The 27365-nt window shown below is 43.3% G+C and overlaps 1 protein-coding gene across 3 annotated transcripts in view; it reads left to right on the top strand.

The window, feature by feature from the left end:
* The window catches only part of LOC126356002 (histone-lysine N-methyltransferase NSD3), a 105236-nt gene that overhangs the window by 62689 nt on the left and 15182 nt on the right, over positions 1 to 27365 (top strand). For all 3 annotated transcript variants that reach the window (XM_050006645.1, XM_050006644.1, XM_050006643.1), the window contains 5 exons: positions 10110 to 10244; positions 10323 to 10468; positions 11794 to 11945; positions 12172 to 12328; positions 12672 to 12888. In XM_050006645.1, the coding sequence (XP_049862602.1) occupies positions 10110 to 10244; positions 10323 to 10468; positions 11794 to 11945; positions 12172 to 12328; positions 12672 to 12888 (807 nt within the window). The remainder of the gene's footprint in view (positions 1 to 10109; positions 10245 to 10322; positions 10469 to 11793; positions 11946 to 12171; positions 12329 to 12671; positions 12889 to 27365) is intronic.

The raw sequence follows: 27365 nt of genomic DNA, 5'->3' as shown, positions 1-27365 counted from the left end.
TGAAATAGGGTGATCATAAAACCTTAATTTAAGTAATAACAGTGTAGGAAAAGACAGATTGCTATTGCTGTTTTGTAGGAGAAGACACATTGCTACTCACCATAAAAATGATGTTGATTTTCCTATCTGGAGTTTCTATTGTTTGTGTAACTTTATGTGATAAAGAAAAGTGTCTAGTCATGACAGAGTATCAATAAATATGAAAGACACCACTGATTTGTAGTGTGAGCTCCTTGCAATGTGCCTTGCATACCGTTTCGTAGTAATTAATGATTATTGTAATGTAGTCATGAACTCTGCAAAAATATTGTGACTGAGTTCAGGCCATTACCGGAAACTTTAAAAAACTAAAAATTTCCAAAATGATACCTGGAATAATATGTGAATAGGTATCATCAATACATGAATAACTGTTTAGTGTATAAAAGCATGTTACTGATTTTATTGTTTTATATATTATTCTTGAGCACAGTGATGTGAACATTTATACCAAACAAAAAAAGTCTGATGATTAGCAAGTGACTTGGGTTGCGAGCTTTGTTTTGGAGTGATCAGATGGTCAGCTGTGATGCAAGCAAATTGTTAATGGTTAATTTTTAAATGGGTTAATTTTTGCAGTGTGGAATGCCTGTAAGCTAGAAGTGGTTTTTAATTCAGTAAAATGTCACTTCTACATACTCCCATTAACAGTCTGCTTTTCTTACATGAAAACTACCTTTTAAGTTTTTACAAAGAGAAACCAGTTATTTCACGAGAAATGAACTTGACGGAAGTGTTCTTATTTCCAGACAAAAATTTTTTTTTTAGTACAGATTCTCAAAGTATTAATGTTCCAAATTTATACACTTTTACCTACTTTCAAACAAATTCTGGTACTTGAAGAATTATTTTGGAAGAAATCCACAGCTTTTTAAGATGACGAAAATGACAACACATTCTTTGTTTAACATAAGGGAACAAAACGTGGTTAAGCTATAAACAGGTGAATACAGACAACAAGACATTGCATTAATGTTTTTCTGCATTAAATAGTCAATCCATTGTCATGTTGTGTGTGACAGGAGTATTGTCATGATGAAGAATAACAACTTTTTTCAGTGTTGAAACTTGGGACAAGCAAATTGTAGTATACCATTTAGCATTAACTTTTCTTTGAACATCTAAAATAATGGGTTTGACATGTCCAGTGGAACCAAAGTCAAATTCAGTTATTTTCGCAGAAGTGCTTTGAGAATTGGCAGTCATTTTCATAGAAGTGCTTTGCGAATTGGCCACTTCCTTTGATTTTAGTTAATTGTGAAGCACCCATACAGTTGATAGCTGCTGAGTTTCTGGCTCATATGAATGTCCCCAAGTTTAGTTTCCTATTAAGGTGTTTTATATGGATTTTTTGTTTCCTTACACCAGCCGACAGGAGCATGCATTCAAGCTTTGGCCAGATTGCATGGAATTCATCAGGAGCAAATCTTCGCAGTTTAATGTTTGTGGAAAATTGAATGTACTTTAATATTTGATACACCTAGATGCGTGTCTCAGGGTAAATCATACACCTACCTTCTTCAGGACTGTTGAGCATAATATCAAAGTTTATTGTAACAAATGAACAAAATTTATCGTCAAAGGAAGTACGATCATGACAAAATTGTGCAAAGTAATTGTAAGTACTCTCATCTGCATCTACGCTCTGCAAATCACTGTAAAGTGCACGGCAGAGGATGCTTCTTGTTGCATGTTAGGAATTCTTCCTGTTCCAGTTGTGTATGGAGGGTAGGAAGGAAGATGGGAATAACGATTGCGTAAGAGATTGCTTGCATTCCATAACTAGTACAATTTACTTATAGATTCGTCACTTAACTACTACTTCCTGAAACTTTAGAAGTTACTTTTCGCAGCATGATTAGCATATATCTGCAAGAGTGTACCAGTTCAAAATTTTCACCATTTCCACGACACTCTTCTGCGCTTCAGACAGGGCTGTGACTATGTATAGTACACATTCAGTATCCTCTGTTAGTCCGGAGTATATGTCAAACATGCGAGGCCCCCCCCCCCCCCCCCCCCCCCATGCCTCTCCTGGGCTCACCACTCTTTTGTGGGTTTGTGCTTGGCTACCAAAAGTCCCCATACTTTGCGGCACCTATGTCCATTCTCCAGCTGTTCTTTTTCCTGTCGCTTGGGGAACATGTCGGGGATATTTTTGAGAATGTGTTCTGAAGATTTAGTAGCCTGACACCAGAACAGTTGTTCAACTCTCTTTTTCTTTCTTTCTTCATTCTCCATCTCCTACCCTTCATCCGCTTTGGCATTTTAGCTTCATCTTTTTCTTCTTATTCCTTCCTGTGTAAAGGATGGCCCACGCGTTTGACCTTTAATGTGACTGGGTAATCTGCAGTTCCCAACCGCAGGGTCAACAGATAGGGTTCACACTTAACCCCCTGGTGCAGGCTAGGCCCACAGAGGGGTGATTGCCTGAGCTGTTACCTCCCCAAATTGTCAGTTGGTCCCTCTGTCAGGAGGTGACCTGAGATGTGAACAAATGCCTAAGGCAGATGAGCCCCCTCTAAGGCCCCCCCCTCCCCCTCCTCTCTCCTCCAGTTGGAAGGAGCCCACCATCGCAGATGTTGACAATCATGGGGGATTTTCTGGCAATGACCCGATCACCATGTCAGTCTCCATCTACTAAACATTAACGTAAACGGAATGAGGGTAAAGATTCAAAGAATTTCCCAGCGATGCCTCAGTTCCTCATGGTATCACATATGGAAGTAGGTCAGTCCTTTATTACTGTTAATCCTTTTATTATTCAGAAAGATGTTGACACATTTGAAGGTCCTGTGAAATACTGCTCTAGTTTATATAATGAAACTTTGCTATAGGAGACCGATTTTGATGCTAGAGCTCAACAATTGCTTGCAGCTTTGCTCCTCTATGGCTATTCTGTTTGTGTCAAGGCCCATCAAATGCTGAGTTTTTTCATGTGATGGTGTTTACACTAGCTTGCTCAGTGTTCTGACCCTGGGAGAAATCAAAATTTATCTCTCTGATGTGGGTGTCACAGCAGTTCTTTGAGTAATGCAAAAGGTTTAGGCAATCTTAGTGCCGACACACACTCTTTTTCTCATGTTTGATAGAGTAGTGCTTCCATCGAATTTCAAAGCAGGCTATGAAGTCATCACAGTCCGGCGTACATTCCAAACACAATGCTTTGCTACCAGTTTCAGCATTACAGTCACACTCTCATGTCCTGTTGAAATACGACCAAATGTGTTACTTGTAGGGATGCTCACAATGCGATCGCCTGCCGCCTCCTCTCCGCTGTGTTATTCCATGGTGGAATGCCACGCCAAGGGGTCTGGGTTCGATTCCCGGCTGGGGCAGGAGATTTCCTCCGCTCAGAGACTGGGTGTTGTGTTGTCCCCATCATTTCATCCCCATCTCCGACACACAAGTCGCCCAATTTGGCATCGAATGCAGTAAGTACTTGCCCTTGAGGGCTGAACTTCCCCGAGTGGCGGACTCCCGGCTCACAATGCTGTATGCTCATTTCCATTTCCACTGTACCAGTTGGAGTGGTGACCATGCAGCCTCACCCCGAGAATGTCCCATGTATTTTGATGTATGGGTAAGGGAAAAAGTACTGTATCCTATTGCTCACAAGTTGTTGGCTAGTTGAACATCCTGTGTTTTACCACCTGGCACTTACAGTACTGTACTTGCCATGCCTCGCTCCACGTAGGTCATGGCCACACAGACTTGTGACCTCGAATTCAGCACTGCAGTTGTAAAATTGCCCATTATCACGGTAGCATCTCTGTCTGCTTCTCCAGCTGTACAAGAAGTCACCAAATCTTCTCCTCCAGCGACGAAATCACTTGCTACACAACCAACAGGCTGAAAAGATAAAGGAATACTTCTGTGAAGACTTCTTATGTCCCTCTAGCCACCAAACATCTGAGTCTTCACCTGCCAACCACATAGGCTCTAAGAAATCAAAGGCAAATGGACTTCTCCTTCCCTAACTCTGAGAGCCTCCTTAATCGCGTTGCCATGTGATACTTTCATCCGGTTGACCTCCATTTCGCCGGTGCTTAACACCTACTCCTTTTCTGCCCTGGAATCCGCAGGCTGACCCAGTGAGAATGCCAATGCCTCTGTAGATCTTACGCAACAGAACCTTTCAGCCCCTGCGCCCTGTGCCATTAAGTCTTCGAAGGATGGCACTCAGCAGTCGCCTAGGTGACTACGCTTCGTTTGTTCCCTCCTCTACAATCTCTGTTATGACTCTTCTCCAGTGTCCACTTGTTCTCTGCCTCTAAGGAACAAAATTGTGACCTCGCAACCACTTTGACCTCTCGCATTGCTGTCTGGTCTGCTTTGACCTTCCCTCCAAAGATTGCAGGTACTCCATCTCGTGGGGGAGTAATGTTGCTCATCCGGGATGATGATCGTAGCCAAACCATCTCACTGAACACTTGGCTGCAAGCTGTTGCAGTCCACATTATCCTTCCTCGCTTCAGCTTTTCTCTTTTCAACATCTACATCGCTCTGTAATTCAATGTCACCAGGGCAGACTTCCTTCAGCTGATTGATCAACTCCCTCACCCCTTTTTTGCTGCTCGGTGACTTCAATGCATGCCATCCTCTTTGGGGCTCTTCCAGAACCTATCAGAGCGGTGCCCTCTTGGCTGACCTCATTTGGTTTAACACCGGAGCACTCGTGTTCCTTCAGACTCCATGCACACCTGTTCCCATTTGGACCTCTCATTCTGCACTGCCCAACTTAGCCGTCATCTCGAGTGGTTCGTTCTGTCTGACATGCACTCAAGTAACCATTTTCCGTGTGTTTGCTGACTCCTACCCCAACTACATGTAACCTCAAGTGGCAGGCTTCTAGGGCTGACTGGAGGCTTTAGTCCTCCGTGGTGACCTTCGACGAACATTTCTCCAGTTATGAAGACCAAGTAGAGTACCTTATGAATGTTAGCCTTACTGCAACTGAATGTTCCATACCTTGCACTTCGTGTTTACTGCACGGTGTCCAGGTCCCCTGGTGACTGAGACTTGTCGCGACACAATTTGTGCACAGAAACCTGCTCTCTGCATGAACTGTCGTTCAACAATGGCGAACCGTATTTGTTACAAACATTTGTGTGCGCAGTCTCGTTGCATTCTTCATTATAGCAAAAAAGCTAGTTGGATTTCATTTACTAGTTCTTTTAACATTTCCAATCCCTCTTATGTCATATGAGGGCAACCTCTGACCTCGGACCAAGGTCCGTTCCCCGATTTCTGGCCCGACCAAAGCAGGTGATGTCATTGTGGACTCTGTAGCTATCTCCAACATGTTGGACTGCTATTTTGCAGAGATTTCGAACTCCACCCACTATCACCCATCTCCATCCCTCAGAAACAAGTGGAGTTGGCTCGGGTGATATCCTTCTCCTCTCAGAGTCGTGAATGCTACAATGCTACCTTTACTGTGAGAGAGCTAGATCATGCTCTCACCTCATCCCAATCTTCTGCCCCAGGGCTGGACAATATTCACATTCAGATGTTGCAGAACCTTTCTCACTTGGGCAAGCACTTTCTCCTTCATGCATACTATCACGTTTGGGCATACCAATACCAAAGCCTGGTAAGGACAAACGACTTCCTTCTTGCTACCGCTCCATTTTTGTCACAAGGTGTGTTTGCAAGGTGATGGAATATATGATTCGTGGCAAGTTGGTATGGTGGCTCCTTGTCACTTTGTCAGCCGCATTGTGAATTGTTTTCTGCGAAAATAACAGACTGTGGCCATGTTTTTTTTTTTATTTGAAGATAGCCTTCAACACCTGCTGGAGGACTGGTATCCTCTGTACTCTATACATGTAGGGCTTCTGAGGCTGCCTTCCTTGTTTCCTTCGTGAATTTTTAAAAGACTGAGTTTTCAAGATCTGCACAGGTTCAGCCATGTCAGTCACCCTCATCCAGCAGAATGAGGTGCCTCAGTGCTCCGTCCTGAGCACCATTCTCTTTGCTATAGTCATTGACAGTATTATGACCTGTCTCCCACCATTCATCTCCGGCTCCCTTTTCATTGACGACTTTATGATCTATTACACTTCTCCACAGACTTGTCTTCTTGAGCGGCATTTTCAATGATGTCTCGATCATCTTTACTTGTGGACTATCTCACAATGGCTTTCAATTTTCGGCTGAAAAAACAGTTTTTATGAGTTTCTGGTGGCGCAATCAGTTTCTTGCACCATCTTAACGTCTTGGACCTGTTGCTCTTCAGTTTGCTTGATCTATGAAATTTCTGGGGCTCATGCTTGATAGAAAGCTTTCTCAATCATCCCAGATGTCTTATGCTGTACCCGGTCGCTCATTGTCCTATGTGTTGTAAGTGGAACTTCCTGGGGAACGGATTGGACCACCATCTTCCATTTGTACAAATCCCTTGTCCATTCAAAACTAGACTTTGGGTGTTTTGTTTATTCATCGGCATGTCCGTCCATCTTACACTGTCTTAATACAGTCCACCCTTGTGGAAGCCATTTGCCCAGTGGCATCTTTTACACTAGCCCGATTGAGAGTCTCTGTACAGAAGCTGCTGAACTACTGCTATGATACCAGCGTGATGTTCACCTCAGCAGATGCGCATGCCTTTTGTCTGCCATTCCTAGCCTCCCAACTGGCAGAGAGTGTGTGTGTGTGTGTGTGTGTGTGTGTGTGTGTGTGTGTGTGTGTGTGTGTGTGTGTGTGTAAACACACACACACACCAGTATGGGGTGTGTCCCTGTTCTGTTACCTCTCGTGTTACAATGGACCAACTTTGTTTCGATTTGGAGGTGTGATCTAAAACTTTTCTCTCCCCTTTAATTTCGAGTCTCAAATTTCAGGTGCAGCTTAGATTCGGGAAAAATTTTTTTCCTTGATTTCGAGTCTTATTTTTCAGGTGCAGCTTAGATTCGAGTAAATACAGTAATTATAGTAAAAATTGTGTTTATACAGTTGTTTTACATTTTCTATTTCCATAGTTTTTGAAAAATTTCCCGTCCTTCTGGAAGGGCCTCAGTCGTATATACACATGCGTTTAATACAATGTCACTAATTTATTATTTTTGTATGGTCGAGTATGAAATAAGGTACATGAGGTGGTACATTACACTGTCTTGCATATCTTTTTCTAACATTTTTTTTTTTTTGAAACAGGATCTAGTGGCAAATATGTGACGTAATGTTTCAGTATATAGTGTCTAAAATCAGTTTGTTATTTAAATGCTCATTCTCTTTGCATAGCAACAAGCCAGTTTAATTCCAGAATTGCAGTGACAATTCGACAAAATGCCTTGTGGTCCAATTTACCACCATAAGTGTCATGAGGTGTGCTCGATCACAGTGACAAAATGTGTAGTACCGTTTCTTACCCCTGATAGGTACCCTGTAGTGTGAAATATTTTGCTCAGCTCTACCAGTCTCACCCATAAACTTGTAGTGGTAAATTGCTGTCCATCTTTTCTGCTGATGTGAATGTCACATTACTGGACAACTTGCATTTATAGCATCAAAGTTTGTTGACTGTGTCACCATGCTGTCACCATTTGATGAAGCCACTAACATATTGGCTGAACTGTCAGATCTGAAGTCTAATGTCACTGTCTCTGTATCCCCCCCTTCTGTAGATCACAACCTGTAATAATTCTGTTGGCTCTTATTGTACCTTTGACCTGAATATTTCGTAGATGAAATCCACATAGTAGATGAAATGAAGTAAATAAATACAATCTGCAAGTTAGCTTTTTCAGCTGATTGACAAATGTCATGACTGCTCTGTAACCAAGGCCATTGTCAGCATATTTTTGTGGAAGTATATATTTTTTTGGTAACATACTAGCATCCTGGTATGGTTCAAGCCATGTCAAATGTCGTTTACTTGGCCCTCCAAACCAGAGCTTAATCCTGTATCTTATAGGTTTGGCTTGAATAAACAGCTTTGCTCCATGCTGTACAAAATGTTTAATCTTCACATGTGTACTTATGTTATGACAAAACCCAGAAAGGCAGAAAACAATATATTTGATTTTTGTATGCTTAAAACTAACGTACTTCTAGAAGAATGTGCTTGAAGAGGCAGTCATTGAGGTTATATTGAGTATGCAAATACCCATATTACTCTTTACTAGATCAATATGACATTCTGAGAGAATAGGTGAATAGCTCTTTCTGTAATACATATGTACAGAGGGAAGTTACACTTACCCATCAACTAGATGGTCAGGCAGATTATCCATTTTCAGCAAACAAAGTTCTCATACACTCAGAATTATGCCGATTCTACTGTGAGAGTCAAATGTTGTTTTAAACAGTATATACTGTTGTCTTCTGTTGGAAGGTATAATAAAGAAAGTAGGAAAAGAAGTTCAAGTCTCTTCTGCAAAAATCCCTCCTGAAGGACAACAGCTGTATCTTGGTTAATCGACCTCCCTACCCTTTTGTTCTTGCTTTCCAGCATCAAGGGTCACATAAACTTTCCCAACAGGTGAAGCATGTCTCACTGGATCAGTTTCAATTTAAGTAGAAGAAATTTGTTGGTTAAGGGATGGGCATAATGGCCCAAATTGGCCCTGATCTGTTCTCCTTTGTGTATGGCCCTTAACTCTACCGGTGACACACAAATAAGTCATATGGGTGAGAGGTGATAAATCTTGCAGTTCATCTAGAGGAGAGAATAGCAATTTCCTAGTACATGACTCTCAGTAGTTAGCCTAACACACCCGTTCTAAGCAGCTTCCAGTGACTCTACAGCAGTTAATGATTTTCAGCCACTTAGAAACAGCAACAAACTCATCCCATCCCTGAGAACAGTATTCACAACGGGGCAGCTGTGTGGTTCTTAAAATGTTTACCTGAACACTAAAGAAGTAACTTTTAATTTGCTTTGTTGATTCTGTTTTAATTTCATAACATATTAAGGTTTAAGGGTTGGAAGTTCTACACTAAAAGATTTTAGAAAGTAGTTTGTGCTTTAGCAGGAGAAAAACCTGGAATAAAATTTGCAGGTTCCTTGAAGGTAACTTTGTCTTGAATTTTGTCAATATTAACTAGCAGTTTTGTTTAATAATGCCAAAATGTGTGACATGTATCAACAGTGTACACTGCAGTGTAATGGGGAAACTTAAGTGGAACATAATGTTATAGTTACAATATTTACAATTATAATATGTGGAAGGCACACCACAGCAATTTACTTCATAACAGCAGTTTTTATGTAGTGATAATAAAATTTCAAACATTGCTTTAGAGGAAACAGGTCGTTGTGTGGAAATATTGCACTATTGGTGAGAAATTTAAACTACAGTAAAGAGATTTTTTTTAAGATATTGCTTTTATGAAGGTGATTGATTACTAAAGGTTGAATGAAATGATTAAAGTCCCTGAGATGGTTGTTGCAGAGTTAAACCTTTACAAAACCCATTCAACAAAAATATCTGTGTGAAATTGCCATTTTTTTTCACATCACTGTAGACAAATTACTTGATCAACTTATGAGCTGTTGCTGTTTTGGTAATAACAAATGACAAATTTTAAAACAAGAGTAATATCACTTCTTACTAATGCCATTAGCAGCATTAATAATTTGTAAAAATAAATAAGTAAATAAAGGTGAATTTCGTAGGATGAAGTATTTTGAATTGTGGAATTTATTGCTGTAATATTTTCTTCGCTTTTGAGAAAAACACCTTTTGCCACTGTTTCATTGATTTAGCAAAGATGTTATTGTGCCCACTGGCATAAACATAAGCAAAGTGAAGCATTGCAACCATCAAAGAAATTAACTGCTAATAGGTAAAATATAAAATAACAGTCGAACTATACTTTATTACAAGAAATTACTCACTAGGGGTGATTTGTTTAGATCCATCAATATTTGTTCACACTTTTCTTCTTGTTTTTGCTATGTGTGTTATATTTTTGTATAAACAAATGGAAATCACTGGGAAAATACTTAATGTTAGTTTCACAGGCATAAGCCTCCTGCTTTGCCTGTACTGTGTAATCCAACTAAAAGTTGTCTCTGTCTGTCACTCAGTCTTGAAGTCGGTTTATTTGTGTGTGTTTTCCAGGATGATGTACATTCATCTGTAAACAAAACCAAAACAGATACAACCTTTTTTAAAGCACTGGAGGAAGCAAGAGATGCTCTTAAAAGATATGTGGAAATAAAAGAGGCTCGTGATGCTAAAGTCAGACCATCTATTGTGAGTAGCTGTGCTTAGTAAGATTAAGATAATCACTTGTTCCTATCTTACATGCTAACAGATTGTTTTTAATTTTAGAAACCACCATCATATATTCGCATCAAAACCAATAAACCAGTTGGTAATGTGCGGCATATGGAAGGTGATGTATCAAACATGACACCTTGTGATTGTGATCCTAAATCTGAGAGTCCATGTGGTCCAGATAGTGATTGTCTTAACAGGTGAGTACTCATGGCTATAGTGGTAGAGCCAAATTGTAATTAAAACATTTGGTACATTCTTTGTGTAAAAAAGACCTTGATGCTGTTGCTACACTGAGAGCCTTTCCTTCAGAACAAGTAAGGTAGTGGTTTCTACACTAGTACCCTGTAAATCACTGTAAAGTGTAGGAAGAGGGATATATTTAACTGAAAACTATATTAAGGTTTCATCTTTCTTCAGTCATAGCTGACCATAAAAAGTCGGATTACTTGATATGAGCTGCTGTTTGTCTAATTTTAGCTTCACAGTCAGTGATGCCTAGTAAGCTGACAAATGTTCATAGTACCCACTCCATAAGTTGGAGTTTCTTAGGTTTTTGTGAGATGCATATCATCTGTTGCAAAGCACATGACAGTTAAAATTTCTCAACATAGTGGTTACTCAGCCTTCAAGAAATAAACTTGTGATTTTTTCATCCTTTCTTTTGCTAACACTTCATCTCTCCTGTTAGTCTCATTACATATAGATGGCATATAATCGAGCAGCAGACCTTATTGGAGCTTTAGTTGAGTAGAGTAAGACAGCATTGTAGAATATCTCCAATGTTATTCGGTCAGTACAGAGCAAGCTGTGAAGGAAACTAGTGAGAAATTTGGAAAGGGAGTTAAAATTCAAGGATTAGTGAAATTTTTGATTCTTTGCTGATGACGTAATTCTGTCATAGACTGCAAAGGACTTGGAAGATTAATTGGATGGAATAAATAGTGTCTTAAAAGAAATTACAAGATGAAAATCACCAAGAGTAAAAGTCCACTGAGTACCGCCTGATAACTGATTAGCTATTCTTTCACTCAGCCCACGGTACTGATGTTCCAGGATCTCAAGTGTCTGAATAAGACCTCATACTACCCTACCTGTGGTACACTAGCTTGCCAGACCCTGGTGTACTATGGCAGAGCTGTGCTGACAGCACGATCAGTGCTTCTGAATCTCTGAGCTCGGAATCATCGTGACCATTTCACAGCCTGATTACGTGCCACCAGCCAGTCTGCCGTTGCATTGCCCATAATGCCTTTAATCCAGATGCACATTACTTTTGACCCTCTTTTGGAAGTTGTATATTTTCTGTCTCCAGTATGTGCTCATGTTTTGTTGTGCCATTTGTTGGCAGACAAAGCCTATCACTGTTGTAAATTAGTTTCATTTATGACTACTTTGGAACTATTATATTTGCATGTGACATGTTACACGAGGAGAGGTTCTCAGTGTCCATTTCTTGCATTATGTGATGATATCAGCTGTCAGGAGTTGGAGTATTATACTACAATTTTGTGTTTGTGCATAGGATACTACTCGTTGAATGTTCACCATTGGTGTGCAGAGCTGGTGATCGTTGTGGCAATCAGTGTTTTGAGAAGAGAGAATACCCTGAACTGCAACCATATCTCACTGAAGATCGTGGTTGGGGCCTCAAAACATTGACAGATCTCAAAAAGGGTCAGTGAAAGTGTCTTTTGTTTAACATAACATCCATAAGAAATATGACTAGTCCTTAAACTCATTTCTGCTAACTGATAATGTAATGTGGTTGTAACCTGATTTCTGACGGATATTTGGGATGATAGTAAAAAAAAAGTCAAAAGATTTCAGAAACTAAATTGTACTGTTTAAGCACAAATTATTCCCTCATAAATTAATGCTCTTGTGTGTTTACCGTTTCCAGGACAGTTTGTTATTGAATATGTTGGTGAAATGATAAATGAGGAAGAATATCGTCGACGAATCCAACGCAAACATGAAGAAAAAGATGAGAACTTTTACTTCCTTATTATAGACAAAGATAGGCTCTTGGATGCTGGACCCAAAGGGAATGTTGCGCGGTTAGTACTACATACACACAATAACATGTACAATAGATGTAAATATGACCAATTTTTTAAAAGAACTCATTAACTCACATATCATCCTTCCTTTAATAATAATAATTATTATTAATAATATAATAATAATAATAAAACACACTGCGCAGCCTTTCAGCAGTGTACTGTAGAAGTAATGTATTTGCTGACCATATTTGATGTATGAATACAGTAGTCTGTCAACTGACTTGGTGTTAATGGTTTGCCTATTAATGCAATCCATTTGGTTATTTCCCCATACCTCTCACTATCTATTTTGTATTGAATGCAAAAATATTTTATCTGTTAAATATGTGCTTTATAGGTTCATGAATCATTCCTGTCAGCCAAATTGTGAAACTCAAAAATGGACAGTAAATGGCGATACAAGAGTGGGTCTTTTTGCTTTGCAAGATATTCCTGCAAATACGGAATTAACATTTAATTATAATCTGGAGTCAATTGGCACAGACAGGAAACCCTGTATGTGCAGAGCACCAAACTGCAGTGGTTTCATTGGTGTTAAGGCCAATAATAACAAGGTGAGGAAAACAAAAACTAAATTGTCTTTATTGTTCAATAAAGTTTTCTATTTTTCCTTTGTTACTAATACCACCATGAAATGATGTGAAATGTCATTTAGTATTTGTAGCTAACAGACTGGTCTTCAGAAAAGGGCCTTAATTGCTGCTGTTTTACAGAGCAGTATGTGCACAAAAAAAGTATTGTCACCAAAATGACATTGCCAGTTCAAGTTACGGAAAACATGATTTCCTGTGTAAGTGCTAAAGTACTCTCTCACGTACACATGGTGAGAGGTGGAATGATCGTAATTGAGATCACATTTAATCCATGTGAATTCATCCAGGAACATTAATACTTGTTTCTTTACAGCACAAAGATCTATTGTTGATCATTGACAAATTTCTTTTTATAATTTACAAATACATAATGTGCAATTTACAAATACATAATGTGCGACACGATTAATTATGCAATAATCGATAGATGCCTATGAAATAAGTGGGCAGAACATGTCTTTCAGACTAGTATGCAGTATACTGTTTTGTCCAAGCACATCAAAACTCATTACCTACTTCATGATGTGAGGCAACTTCATGTGTCACCCAATACGACTGAAACAGTTTCTAAGGTCTACATGCCAACAAAGCAAATGGTAGCCTCATTCAACTGTTGTGCTGTGGGGAAACAAATAGTCAACAAATGCTTATAATTAAAAAAACAGATGAATTAAAGCTGTTCATAGAAGGTTATGTTTTCCGTACTTGCACTTATCATTAAATGAGAAGCTGTAATGGTATCGGGAATGCGGAATCAACACCGACACCAGTACTTGCAGGATGGCCATTTTTGCTCCAGAATGGCATGTGCAGGATCTGTGGGATGAGATATTTCAGTACCACGGCAAGCACAGAGTCAAGAATGCTTATTCAATGACAATACTCTTTATTAATGATTGCTTCCATACAGGAGGTCAAAGATTGATCGAAGAGCCAGCCACAGCTAGCAGGAGATGTATGGGAGTGCCGAGGTGATGGAGTGCTGCCGTGATGTAACAATGGCTAGTGATGTTAGCGATGTGGACTCAGCTCAGTAACCTGTTAGCTTATGGCTGAACTAGTTCATTTGTAGGTGGCTGGCAAGGGCATGCAAATGCTCCATGTCAAACTCAAAAGATAATCTCAGACTGGCAGGAGTGTTAGGGGATGGCTTCACCTCAATGGTACCATTTTGAAATTGTGATAATTTGTAGACCAGCTGCTTTGCCTAGGTGATAATGCTGCTCAATACAGCTATATCAGCTTGACCAAACATTTGACCAATGACACATGGATCAATGACAGCTTGTTCTAAATGTAGAAAAATATTAATTAATGTCGATGAGTAGAGAAAAAGATCTTGTAACATTTGAATACAGGATTAGGGATGCTGCTTGACACAGTAACATCAGTTAAATATGTAAAGCGATATGATGTGGAATGAGCATGTAAGGTAGTAGGGCAGCCAAGGGGTAGACTTCATTTCACTGTAAGAATTTTGGGACAGCGTAGCTCATCTATAAGAGAAATGGCATATAGAATGGTGGTGCAAACCATTCCCAAGTACTACTAGATTGTTTCGGATTCCCACTAGATCAAAGAAAGAAATCGAAGCAGTTCAGAGGCATGCTGCTACATTTGTTACCGGTAGGTTCAGTCATTACAGAAGTATCACAGCGATGCTTCGTGAAATCGAATGGGGATCCCAAGTGGAAAGATGATGATCTTTTCATAAGGCACTGTCAAGAAAATTCCAAGAACTGACATTTGAGGCTGACTGCAGAATGATCCTACTGCCCCTGACATACATTTCACGTATAGACCAGGAAGATAAGTTGAAAGGAATTACGGCTCATATGGAGGCTTGTAGACAGTTGTTTTTCCCATGCTCTGTTTGCATGTGAAACAGGAAAGGAAATGGCTAGTGGTGGTACTCTCCGCCATGGACTGTACGGTGGCTTGCAGTTTATGGAATATTGTCATGGAACCAGTAGAAGTTGGAAGTCAAAGTCCTAGTGCAAGCGTTGCTAATGGTTGGATGGAAAGCATTTATATTCGCTCCAGCTGGGGGTGTTGTAACAAGAGTCTGCTTCCATTTGTGTAGCTGCCCAAAGAAGCTCAGCATTGTGCTAAAATATGTAGTAATCCAGTCCACTGCTACTGTGGAATTGTACATTCCAGAATGCTATACCTGAATTTTGTGCAAGGCTAGCCTGCATACTCCTTTGCTAATTGTGGTGACTTATGAGATTCTGACACCACAGTATCTATACGCTCCAGGACAGACAGGAAATCAGAGATAAACCTGGAAATTTTTTCATTATTTTAGTTTTCAGTTAAATTTTTGTAGTTTTCACTGATAAGAAATGATATCTGACAAAAAAAATTACTATAGTGTGCTACTGCAGCAATAAAACATAAACAAGAGACTGCAAAGAGAATGCACCATTTGCAGCAACTAAACAGAAGTGTACACACAAGTATCTGCCAATAGCAAAATATGTTAAAAGGTTTAAAACAAAGTCTGTTTACATTTCTAATAGGTTGCAGGGAAACACTGAAAATGGTGGTTTGAGAAGTGTAGTGGTGGTGTGAGAAACGTTGTCAAAGTAAATTTTCTTTTAGGTAAGATGAATTGTGTTGTTGCTGGCACATTTGTGTCTGGTGTACCTTAAAGGATATCACACGATAAAAAGAGGTCAAGCTTCAAGGTTAGTTTTCATATTTATTTTAGTTCTTTCATAGGTTACAAATTATGCGATAATGATGGCGTGAAGTATAATTATACTTTTAGAACTGGGCCAGTTCAATTCTTGAGCAGTTTCACACTTATTCAGCTAGGTAACCCACTAAATGTTCGATGCATGGCGGTGAAATTTATAATTGTGCTTGTCAGAAATATTCAGCTTCTACAGTTTAAGCTGTGCTATTAGGATCCTGCCTAACCACACCCACTGAAAAAATAGGTAGAAATTTTTGACAATCAACATTACATGTGAAAGGTTAGCTTTTCTTGTAGCTATGCTGTATGTATAGTAATTTAAACCATTAACTTCTCCTGTTGGTGTGTTCACGCTACTCAACAGTAATGTTGCTACTGGCTGACTACATCACATGTCCTATGCTCTAAATATCTGCTGCCATTGGCTGGCAAATCATGTGACATGAGCTGTGACTGGCTGATAAAAATGGATTGAAATCTTGATGTCAGTGCTTCAGAAGTTACCATGCTGTATTTAATGCAATTCATAAACACCACAACATTTCATCCCCCTTTCGGAGAATGTCAAGCTGTTGCTGAACATGTGAACTACTAAAATAACATGGTATTGTTACATGGTCTGGGACACCAATTCTGCACTGACGCGCCCATTCAGTGGAGCTATGAACTTTCAAAGAGAAACAAGCATAGTGGTATCAGTTGTATTATTCAGGTTTTTATTGTCTTCTGTGCCAACCTGTCCCTCCTCTGCCCTCCCTCCTGTCAGTTAAAAAGGATTGTCAGGTAGATGCAGCAGATGACACATTAGATTGAGGGTCGTAGCCTCTTGTCGCAGGAAGCCGAAAAGTCTGTCTCGAGATGTCACACAGAGTCCCATTGAACAATACCCCATAGTTTGGTAATTTAGGTATTCTGTTCCCCTTGAGCTACTACTTAATGAAAATAAGTGGGTGGGCTGTAAGGAAATGTAGTTTACATCTTCCCACATCTGTCCACGAGAAATACCTCCCTGCGGGCCTGGGGGTTAGAATAGGCCCGAGGTATTCCCGCCTGTTGTAAGAGGTGACTAAAAGGAGTCTCACACCTTTCGGCCTTTGTGTGATGGTCCCCTGTAGGGGTTGACCTCCATATTTCAAAATTTTCCAGAAGAGCGAGCCAGTTGGGGAAGGGCGCCTTACATGGTGCATAGAGTCCATCGTGCGTTGAGATCTTCAGCCCACTTTCTCGTCGTGGCATTGCAGTCCTGCTCATCCTCCATCTCTTGGGTGAGGATACCTTCCTGGGTGCATTTTCCTCCACCCACTAAGCAATGCCGTTTTCTGTACTGACAATGACCATGGAATGCTTTGCACTTCATACCCAGTATGGTAGCGAGACTGTTGTGGTGGGGCCACCATGTACCCTGCTGGTTGTAGCCCCATAACTACACAGGGATCGCTCTGCTGATGCCTGCTGCGTTAACTCCCCATGTATGCCAAGGAGTAGATGTCCGTCACGCTGGCGCATCGGGACTCCCGGAAATGGCCATCCTGCCAGGTGGCCTTTGCTGTGACTGGGTGGCACACGTGGGAAGGGCCCCTGGTCAGAGTGGATGGAATCAGGGCGAATGAAGCATACCTCGTCATCACTTGTTGGTGATCAAATGCCAGCAGTCTCTAAGCGTTCCAAGTCTCAGTGCAATGCAAGGCAGTATGATCCTGATGGGGACTCCTTTGTCTCACTGAAGCATCAGTTTTTTCTAGAGCATTCAGAGGACAAGTTTGGGGAGGTGGAGGGCTTGTCCAAAATGCGGTCAGGGTCAATCTTGATAAAAATGGCATCCTCTGCCCAGTCATGAGTGTTACTTGCTTCTGATAAGCTGGGGGATGTTTCCATTACCATCGCGCCTCATAAGAGCTTAAATGTGGTCCAGAGTATTATATTCCACAGGAGGGAGTTCACTTCATCCGGCGTGGCCTTCGGGGTCCGAGGGATAATCAGGTTGCCACTGTTTCTTTCATCTTGGCCTCCAAGACTGACACATTACCCGAGAAGGTCTAGGTGATGTCTACCGCTGTGATGTCAAGCCATATATCCCTCCCCCCAAGGCAGTGCTTTGAGTGCTCGATGTTTGGTCAAATGGCTTCCTGCTGTATTAACAGCATCACATGTCGATATTGCGGACATCCATTCCATCCCAATACTCCATGTGCCCCACCTCCCATCTGTGTCAACTGTGGAGAGCATCATTCCCCATACTCACCAGACTGCAGGATTTTACAGTGGGAAAGGAAAATCATGGGATACAAGACCCTGAACTGACTGAGATACACTGAGGCTAAGAGAAAATTTGAGCATCTACATCCTGTGGCTATGACCTCCCCTTATTCCGCTGCTATGAGAACAGTTGTAGCCCCATCAGTTTCATGTGTTCCAGTCGGCTGTGAGCTGGAAGACTACACTTGCCCCCTTGATGATGGGGGGCACTTCCCTCCCTATTGTTGCTCCCACAACCTACCTCGGGAGCACTGCCCCCCCTCCCCCCACCATTGAAGACACCAGTCCCCACTTCTCAGCGCCTCTCACTAGGAAGGGGCCCCTCCCTTCCCAGTTCTGCTAGTGAAAAAGATGACACCCGCCATTGGCTGAAGTGTCCAAATCCAGCTGGTCGTAGAGATAAACAATCATCTTCTGCCCTTGAGATGGAATCAGTGAAGCTCTCTAAGCCAGAGAAACCCAAGGATCAGCAGGAGAAATCCAGAAAGAAGACCTCGAAAATCATGGGAATTGCAGTGGCACCCACACTGCCGCTGTCTACAAGCTCTGTGCCTGAGGATGAGGTGAAGATTCTGGTGTCTGCTGAGGACCTAGATCTCGCCAGACCCTGAGACACAATAGATACAGCCTCGTCATGAAATATGTCTGTGGCAGCAGGTGGCCCTGGAGTGTAGACCGCCTCATTGAGTGTTTCATAACATCCTAGTCTCACAATCACTTCTTCCTCCAGTGGAATTGTTTCGTTTTTTTCCACCACCTGGCTGAGCTACGGCAACTGTTAAGCATTACACCTGCTTTCTGCATGGCCCTCCAGAAAACCTGGTTCCTAGCAATGTGGTCCCCTGCCCTTCACAGCTTCAGGGGATTTTACAGGAACTGTGGTGAATATAATAGTGTGTCAGGTGGAGTTTGCGTGTATGTCCTGAACTCGATATGTAGGAACCTGTGCCCCTTCAAACCCCTCTTGAAGCTGTGGCTGTCAGGATATGGACGACGCAGGAAATAACTGTCTGCAATGATTTCCCTCTAAGTGGTGCAGTACCCCTGAACGCATTGGCTGCAGTGATTGATCAACTCCCTAAACCTTTCCTACTATTGGGAGATTTTAACGCCCATAACCCCTTGTGGTGTAGCATCACGCTTACTGGCCGTGGCAGAGGTGTCAAAAATTTACTTTCCCAACTTGACCTCTGCCTCCTAAATACTGGGGCTGCCACACATTTCAGTGTATCTCATGGTAGTTACTCGGCCATTGATTTATCAATTTGCAGCCCTGGACTTCTCCAATCTATCCACTGGACGGCACATAACAACCTGTGTGGTAGTGACCACTTCCCCATCTTCCTGTCACTCCCCTGGCGTGATGCCCACAAGACACCTTCCCAGATCGGCTTTAAACAAGGCAGACTGGGTAGCCTTCACATCAGCTGTCACCGTTGACTCTCCCCCACATGGTGCCATCGATATTGTGATTGAGCAGGTCACTACAACAATTGTTTCTGTGGCAGAAAATGCGATCCCTCATTCTCTAGGGTGCCCCCGGTGAAAGGCAGTCCCTTAGTGGTCAAATGACGTCACTGAGGCAATTAGAGTGTCGGCAAGCTCTACAGTGACATAAGTGGCACCCTTCCAAAGAGCACCTAATAGCCTTTAAGCGGCTCCGTGATCACGTCCACCTGCTCATAAAATGACAGAAACAGGAGTTTTGGGAGAGGTATGTGTTGACCATTGGGTGCCATGCTTCACATTTCCTAGTCTGGACGAAGATCAGATGTCTTTTTGGGTACCAGACCCCAACAGGTGTCCGTGGCATTAACATCAGCGGCGTACTCTCTACCGACACAGATGCGATTGCCGAGCACTATGCTCAAGCCTCTGCATCAGAGAACTACCCCCATCCTTTCGCACCCTTAAACGGATGGAAAGGCAAGTCCTGTCGTTCACTACACGCCACAGTGAACCGTATAACGCCCCCTTTACAGAGTGGGAGCTCCTCAGGTGCCCTTGTTCATTGCCCCGTTACAGCTCCTTGGCCGGGTCGGATCTGCATTCAGATGTTTCGAGATCTCTCGTCTGACTACAAGCAACATCTCCTTGTCATCTACAACCGGATCTGGTGCAATGGCGTCTTTCCATCAAAATGGTGGGAGGGCACCATCATACCAGTGCTGAAACCCGGTAAAAATCTGCTTGATGTGGATAGCTATCGGCCCATCAGCCTCACCAACATTCTCTGTAAGCTGCTGGAACATATGTGTGTCGGCATTTGGGTTGGGTCCTGGAGTCATGTTGCGTACGGGCTCCATGTCAGGATGGCTTCCAACTGGGTCGCTCTACCGCTGATAATCTTGTGTCCCTCAAGCCTGCCATCCAAACAGCCTTTTCCAGACACCAACATGTGGTTACCATCTTTTTTGACTTGCGTAAAGCGTATGACACGAACTTTCAACATGATATCCTTGCTATATTGTATGAGTGGAGTCTGTGGCACCCACTTTCAATTTTTATCCAAAACTTCCTATCGCCCAGTATGTCCCATGTTCAATTTGGTGCATCCCATAGTTCCCACGTATTCAGGAGAATGGTGTTCCACAGGGCTCAGTGTTAATTGTATCTCTATTGTTAGTGGCCATTAATGGCCTAGCAGCAGCTGTAGGGCCGTTGGTCCCCCTTCTCTGTATGTGGATTACTTCTGCATTTTGTATTGCTCCTCCAGTATTGTATTGCTCCCCGAGAAATAGTCATATCTCACATGTCCCCATGAGAATTTGGACCAATGGCAGAGAAATATTATCTGCTCCCTCCACATTGGTGCAGCTCTTCTGCTGTCATCTTAATGATAAAGCACAGATCACTGCTTCATTCTGCCCCACCCTGGAAGGAACATGTGCAAAAATCACTGCCCACCAAAACCATTCAACTACATCTCTCTCTCTCTCTCTCTCTCTCTCTCTCTCTCTCTCTCTCTCTCTCTCTCTCTCCAGTGCTACACTACATGCCAGCTGTAGGTTACTTTCTTTTCTAGTGTTTCATATAAATCTAAAACATGCATAATTTCACTGAAATACATGGAATAGGCCTTTTGTCAACAGTCTGCATCTAAAATATGCCCACAGAAAAAAAAGGCAACACCGAGCAGGAGCTGAGATAGGCGTGTTTGTACATCTGAAAGATGATATCTGTTCAGATTTCACGTCAGTTCCATAAAATTGGTGCTAGTAGCACCACTATGATGAGGCAAATAAGATTTGCTTTAAATACATTCTGTAACATTTTTGGGTGTTAGTTACCTTTGAGACTGGACGTAAGGAGTTGATGTTAGTCAAGAATGTCTTTAAGGCGAAATTATCAACACCTCTCTGAGTTTGCACGAGTTTGTGTAATAGGGCTACGAGAAGCTGGATGTTGCTTCAGTGATTCTGCAGAAAGACTTGTCAGGAATTTAGCCACTGTACACGAGCTGCCTGTAATGGTCACGAGGATGTACAGTCACTGGACGGCCATGTGGCACTACCGAGAGGGAAGATCATTGTATTTTGCATTTGGCTCTTGCGCATTGTACTGTATCTGTAGCAGCAATATCAGCAGCGCTTGACACCACAGTGACACAACATACTGTTATAAACTGGTTATTTCAAGCACACCTCCAAGCCGGATGTTCTGTAGGGTGCATTCTTCTAACTTGAAAACACCACCATTTGCAACTTCAGTGTTGTCAAGCGAGAGCTTATTGGAGGTCAGGTTGGAGGTCTATTGTTTTTTGTGATGAAAGCTGTTCTGCCTCAGTGCCAGTGATGGCCTTGTTTTGGTTAGGAGGGGCGAGGTGAGGACCTGTTAACAAACTGTCTGCATGTTAGACACACTGGACGTACACCTGAGGTATGGTCTGGGGAGCAGGAGCATGTTAGACACACTGGACGTACACCTGAGGTATGGTCTGGGGAGCAGGAGCACTTCCGTGGCTATCCCACCTACCCTGACTGCAGATTTGTTCGTAAATGTGGTTCTGACCTGTTGTACTGCTACTCATGAACAGCATTCTAGGAGGTATTTTCTGACAGCAAAATTCTTGCCCCCATACCACTGTTCAACCCAACATGCTCTGCAGAGTGTCGACATGTTGCCTTGGCCTGCGCATTCACCAGATCTGTCTCCAGTGGAGCACACATGGGATTTCATCGGATAACAACTCCAGCGTCATCCACAAACAGCATTAACCATTCCTGTATTGACTAAGTGCAACAGACATAGTACACTGTTCCACTAACTGATATCTGGCATCTATAGAACACAACGCATGTACATCTTCATGCTTGTGTTCAACATTCTGGTGGTTACACCATGAATTAATGTACCAGCTTTTCACATTTGCAGTGGCTAATCTCGCACCTATATTAACCTGTGATTCCCCCTCCCCTTCAGGTGTATATTTTTCACTTAATAAATGATAATGCTACTGGCTGGGCTATTATGATACCTGCCTTACATTCATTCAATTTTCTTTCGTCCTCATAGCATAGTTAACGTCTCTCTCAAATACACTACTGGAAATGGAAAAAAGAACACATTGACACCGGTGTTTCAGACCCACCATACTTGCTCCGGACACTGCGAGAGGGCTGTACAAGCAATGATCACACGCACGGCACAGCGGACACACCAGGAACCGCCGTGTTGGCCGTCGAATGGCGTTAGCTGCACAGCATTTGTGCACCGCCGCCGTCAGTGTCAGCCAGTTTGCCGTGGCATACGGAGCTCCATCGCAGTCTTTAACACTGGTAGCATGCCGCGACAGCGTTGACGTGAACCATATGTGCAGTTGACGGACTTTGAGCGAGGGCGTATAGTGGGCATGCGGGAGGCCGGGTGGACGTACCGCCGAAATGCTCAACACGTGGGGCATGAGGTCTCCACAGTACATCGATGTTGTCGCCAGTGGTCGGCGGAAGGTGCACGTGCCCGTCGACCTGGGACTGGACCGCAGCGACGCACGGATGCACGCCAAGACCGTAGGATCCTACGCAGTGCCGTAGGGGACCGCACCGCCACTTCCCAGCAAATTAGGGACACTGTTGCTCCTGGGGTATCGGCGAGGACCATTCGCAGCCGTCTCCATGAAGCTGGGCTACAGTCCCGCACCGCCACCGCTCACGCCCCAACATCGTGCAGCCCGCCTCCAGTGGTGTCGCGACAGGCATGAATGGAGGGACGAATGGAGACGTGTCGTCTTCAGCGATGAGAGTCTCTTCTGCCTTGGTGCCAATGAGGGTCGTATGCGTGTTTGGCGCCGTGCAGGTGAACGCCACAATCAGGACTGCATACGACCGAGGCACACAGGGCCAACACCCGGCATCATGGTGTGGGGAGCGATCTCCTACACTGGCCGTACACCTCTGGTGATCGAGGGGACACTGAATAGTGTACGGTACATCCAAACCGTCATCGTTCTACCATTCCTAGACCGGCAAGGGAACTTGCTGTTCCAACAGGACAATGCACATCCGCATGTATCTTGTGCCACCCAACGTGCTCTAGAAGGTGTAAGTCAACTACCCTGGCCAGCAAGATCTCCGGATCTGTCCCCCATTGAGCATGTTTGGGACTGGATGAAGCGTCGTCTCACGCGGTCTGCACGTCCAGCACGAACGCTGGTCCAACTGAGGCGCCAGGTGGAAATGGCATGGCAAGCCGTTCCGCAGGACTACATCCAGCATCTCTATGATCGTCTCCATGGGAGAATAGCAGCCTGCATTGCTGCGAAAGGTGGATATACACTGTACTAGTGCCGACATTGTGCATGCTCTGTTGCCTGTGTCTATGTGCCTGTGGTTCTGTCAGTGTGATCATGTGATGTATCTGACCCCAGGAATGTGTCAATAAAGTTTCCCCTTCTTGGGACAATGAATTCACGGTGTTCTTATTTCAATTTCCAGGAGTGTATTTCAATTGCCCCCCCCCACCCCCCCCAGGTCTTAACACATCTCTCAAAGTAAGTATTATCGGCTGCTGCAGTGGCTTGTTCACTTCGTCATGCCACTTTTTCTTTCTTACCTCCTCCACCCTTTTTGAGATGGATGCCTACAGCATACTCTGAAAGGGTTGAGAGTTGTAATTTCATATTTACCAGCAGTGTCACCTTGACCACTTTTTACGGGCCTTGATAATGAGCATTCTTTTTTTAGTATTTCACCTTGGGCTGTAGGGGTTTGTCAACATTATCCACTGCCCTACATGGTATTTAGGTTACTTGTCTTCCTATGTAATATGTGTTTCTGTCATTCTAGGGCCTTGGTATTCACTTTTTGCACTTGACGCCATATCATCCTTAAAGTCTTAAAAAACTCTGCACTGATGCACTGTTTTTCCACCACTATGGGTGTCATATCTCAAATTTTAGAAGCATCTTCCATACATACATTACTTTCTATAGTCATAGACTCTTCCGAATCTTCAAATTGTAAACCACAACAATGTAAGGTAACAGCATATTCCAGTCATTATGAAGGCAGTTCCCAAAGTGACTTGAGAACCTTCATATCATTCCTGTGAACTCGTTCCATTCTTCCACGTACTAGTGAGTGTAATATGCTTGTTTTTAATTTGCAAATTCCGTGCTTCATTCGTTTCGACATGAAGTTCTTGCATTGGGTCCTAATCGAGGTCTCTGGACTACTGAACTTTAATAATCGATTAGTAATCATGGCGTATGCCACTATTCTTCCTGATTTGTAATGGCTGTCATTTCTACATAGTGTGAAAAATGGTTTATGATTGACACATGAAGATTTTTCTACCGGCGTTCACCCAAAAGGACCTAAGTTGTCCAACTTGATAACCTCCAACAGTTTACAGCTTCCAGTAATCTCTGTCGTGAAATACACTGATGAATTTATTCACCTTGATATGGCTTTTAAAATATCATGCAATGAATTGACAACCAGCTGCAAGCCTGAAATTTGAACATTAATTCAGCTTTCTGCACACATGGTACTTAGTTCTTTACGAATTGTGCTATGACCTGCTTACATCTCCAAACAAAGACACGGTGTGGTGGTGAAATGATGGCTGTGTGGTGCTGGAATGGGAGCAGGGAAGAGGCTGGATGGGTGAGGACATGCCTAATGAATGTTGAGGCCAGGGGAGTATTGGGAATGTAGGATGTATTGCAGAGAAAGTTCCTACTTGCACAATTCAGAAAAGCTGGTGTTGGTGGGAAGGATCTATATGGCCCATTCTGCAAAGCAGTCATTGAAAAGAAGGATATTATCTTCGGCAGCATGTTCAGCAACAGGGTGGTCGACTTGTTTCTGGGCCTCATTTTGTTGGTGGCCATTCATGCAGACTGACAGCTTGTTGTTTGTCATGCCTACATAGAATGCAGCACAGTGGTTGCAGCTTAGCTTGTAGACCACATGACTGGCTCCACAGGTAGCCCTGTCTTTGATGGGGTAGGTGATGTTAGTGATGAGACTGGAGTAGATGGTGGTGGGTCAGGTCTTGAATCTAGGTCCGCACATCGTCCCACCACAACCCACTCCAGTCCAGTCACTAACATCACCTTTCCCATCAGAGGCAGAGCTACCTGTGAAACCAGTCACGTGGTCTACAACCTAGGCTGCAACCACTGTGCTGCATTATATGTAGGCATGACAAACAACAAGCTGGTTGTCCGCATGAATGGCCACCGACAAACTGTGGCCAAGAAACAAGTGGACTGCCCTGTTGCTGAAAAAGCTACCAAACGTGATATCCTTCATTTCAATGACTGATTCACAGCCTATGCCATATGGATCCTTCCCATCAACACCAGCTTTTCTGAATTGCGCACGTGGGGACTTTCCCTGGAATGTATTTTACGTTCCCTAACCTTCCTGGCCTCACCCTTTGTTAATCACTGTCCTCACCCATCTGGGCCCTTCCCTGTTCCCATTCAGCACTTCACAGCCATCGTTCCTCCTCCTCCACCACCACCACCACCACCACATCCAGTCTTTGTATTTCTCTCCTTTACCACTTTTTTGCCCCCCCCCCCCCTCCCCGCATCTCCCCTGCCCTCCGTGTAACCTGTAGCACTTCACTGTCCGCCGCCCCCACCATACCATTCCTCCCCCTCCCCACCTCGGCCTCTTTACCCCCACACAGTCGCCAGTGCCATCATGCGCCGGTGCTGCTGCTCGCAGTGTGGTTTCAGTTGCCTGAGGCTCCAGTTGTGTGTGTGGGTATTGTTGATAAAGGCCAATGGTTGAAAGCTTTAATTGTGAAAGTCTTCTTGTTGTGTCTATGTGCGACCTTCATAGGTGGTGGTCCAGATCGCTGTACACACCAGTACCTCTAATACCCAGTAGCATGTCCTCTAGCATTGATGCATGCCAGTATTAGCCATGGCATACTATTCACAAGTTCATCAAGACATTGTTGGTCCACATTGTCCCATTCCTCAATGGCGATTCGGCGTAGATCCCTCAGAGTGGTTGGTCGGTCACATCGTCCATAAACATCCCTTTATAATACATGCCAGGCATGTTTGATAGGGTTCATGTCTGGAGAACATGCTGGCCACTCTAGTTGAGCAAGGTCGTTATCCTGAAGGAAGTCATTCACAAGACGTGCACAATGGTAGTGTGAATTGTCATCCATGAAGATGAATGCTTCACCGATATGGTTGCACTATCGGATGGAGGATAGCATTCACATATCGTACAGCCATTACAGTGCCTCCCATGACCACCAGCGGCATACGTCAGCCCCATATAATGCCACCCCAAAACAGCAGGGAACCTCCACCTTGGAGCACTCGCTGGACAGTGTGTCTAAGGCATTCAGCCTGGCTGGGTTGCCTCCAAACTAGTCTCCGGCAATTGTCTGGTTGAAGGCATATGCGACACTCATTGGTGAAGAGAATGTGATGCCAATACTGAGCAGTCCATTTGGCATGTTGTTGGACCCATGTGTACTGCACTGCGTGGTGTTGTTGTTGCAAAGATGGGCCTTCCCACAGACGTCGGGAGTGAAGTTGCGCACCAAGCAGCCTATTGTGCACAGTTGGAGTCGTAACACGATGTCCTGTGGCTGCATGAAAAGCATTATTCAACATGGTGACATTGTTGTCAGTGTTCCTCCGAGCCATAATCTATAGGTAGCAGCCATACACGGCAGTAGTAGCCCTTGGGCAGCCTGAGCGAGGCTTGTCCTCGACAGTCCTGTCTCTCTCTGTACCTCGTCAATATTCAAGCAACATCGCTTTGGTTCACTCTGAGATGCCTTGACACTTCCCTTATTGAGAGCCCTTCCTGGTACAAAGTAACAATGTGGACACAATCGAACTGCGGTATTGACTGTCTAGGCATGGTTGAACTACAGACAACACGAGCTGTGTACCTCCTTCCTGGTGGAATGACTGGAACTGATCGGCTGTCGGACAACCTCCATGTAATAGGTGCTGCTCGTGCATGGTTGTTTACATCTTTGGGTAGGTTTAGTG

This window comes from Schistocerca gregaria, chromosome 3 (assembly GCF_023897955.1).
Source record: "Schistocerca gregaria isolate iqSchGreg1 chromosome 3, iqSchGreg1.2, whole genome shotgun sequence".
Taxonomy (NCBI): Eukaryota; Metazoa; Arthropoda; class Insecta; order Orthoptera; family Acrididae; genus Schistocerca; species Schistocerca gregaria.
This window is presented reverse-complemented; position numbering and strand designations above follow the sequence as displayed.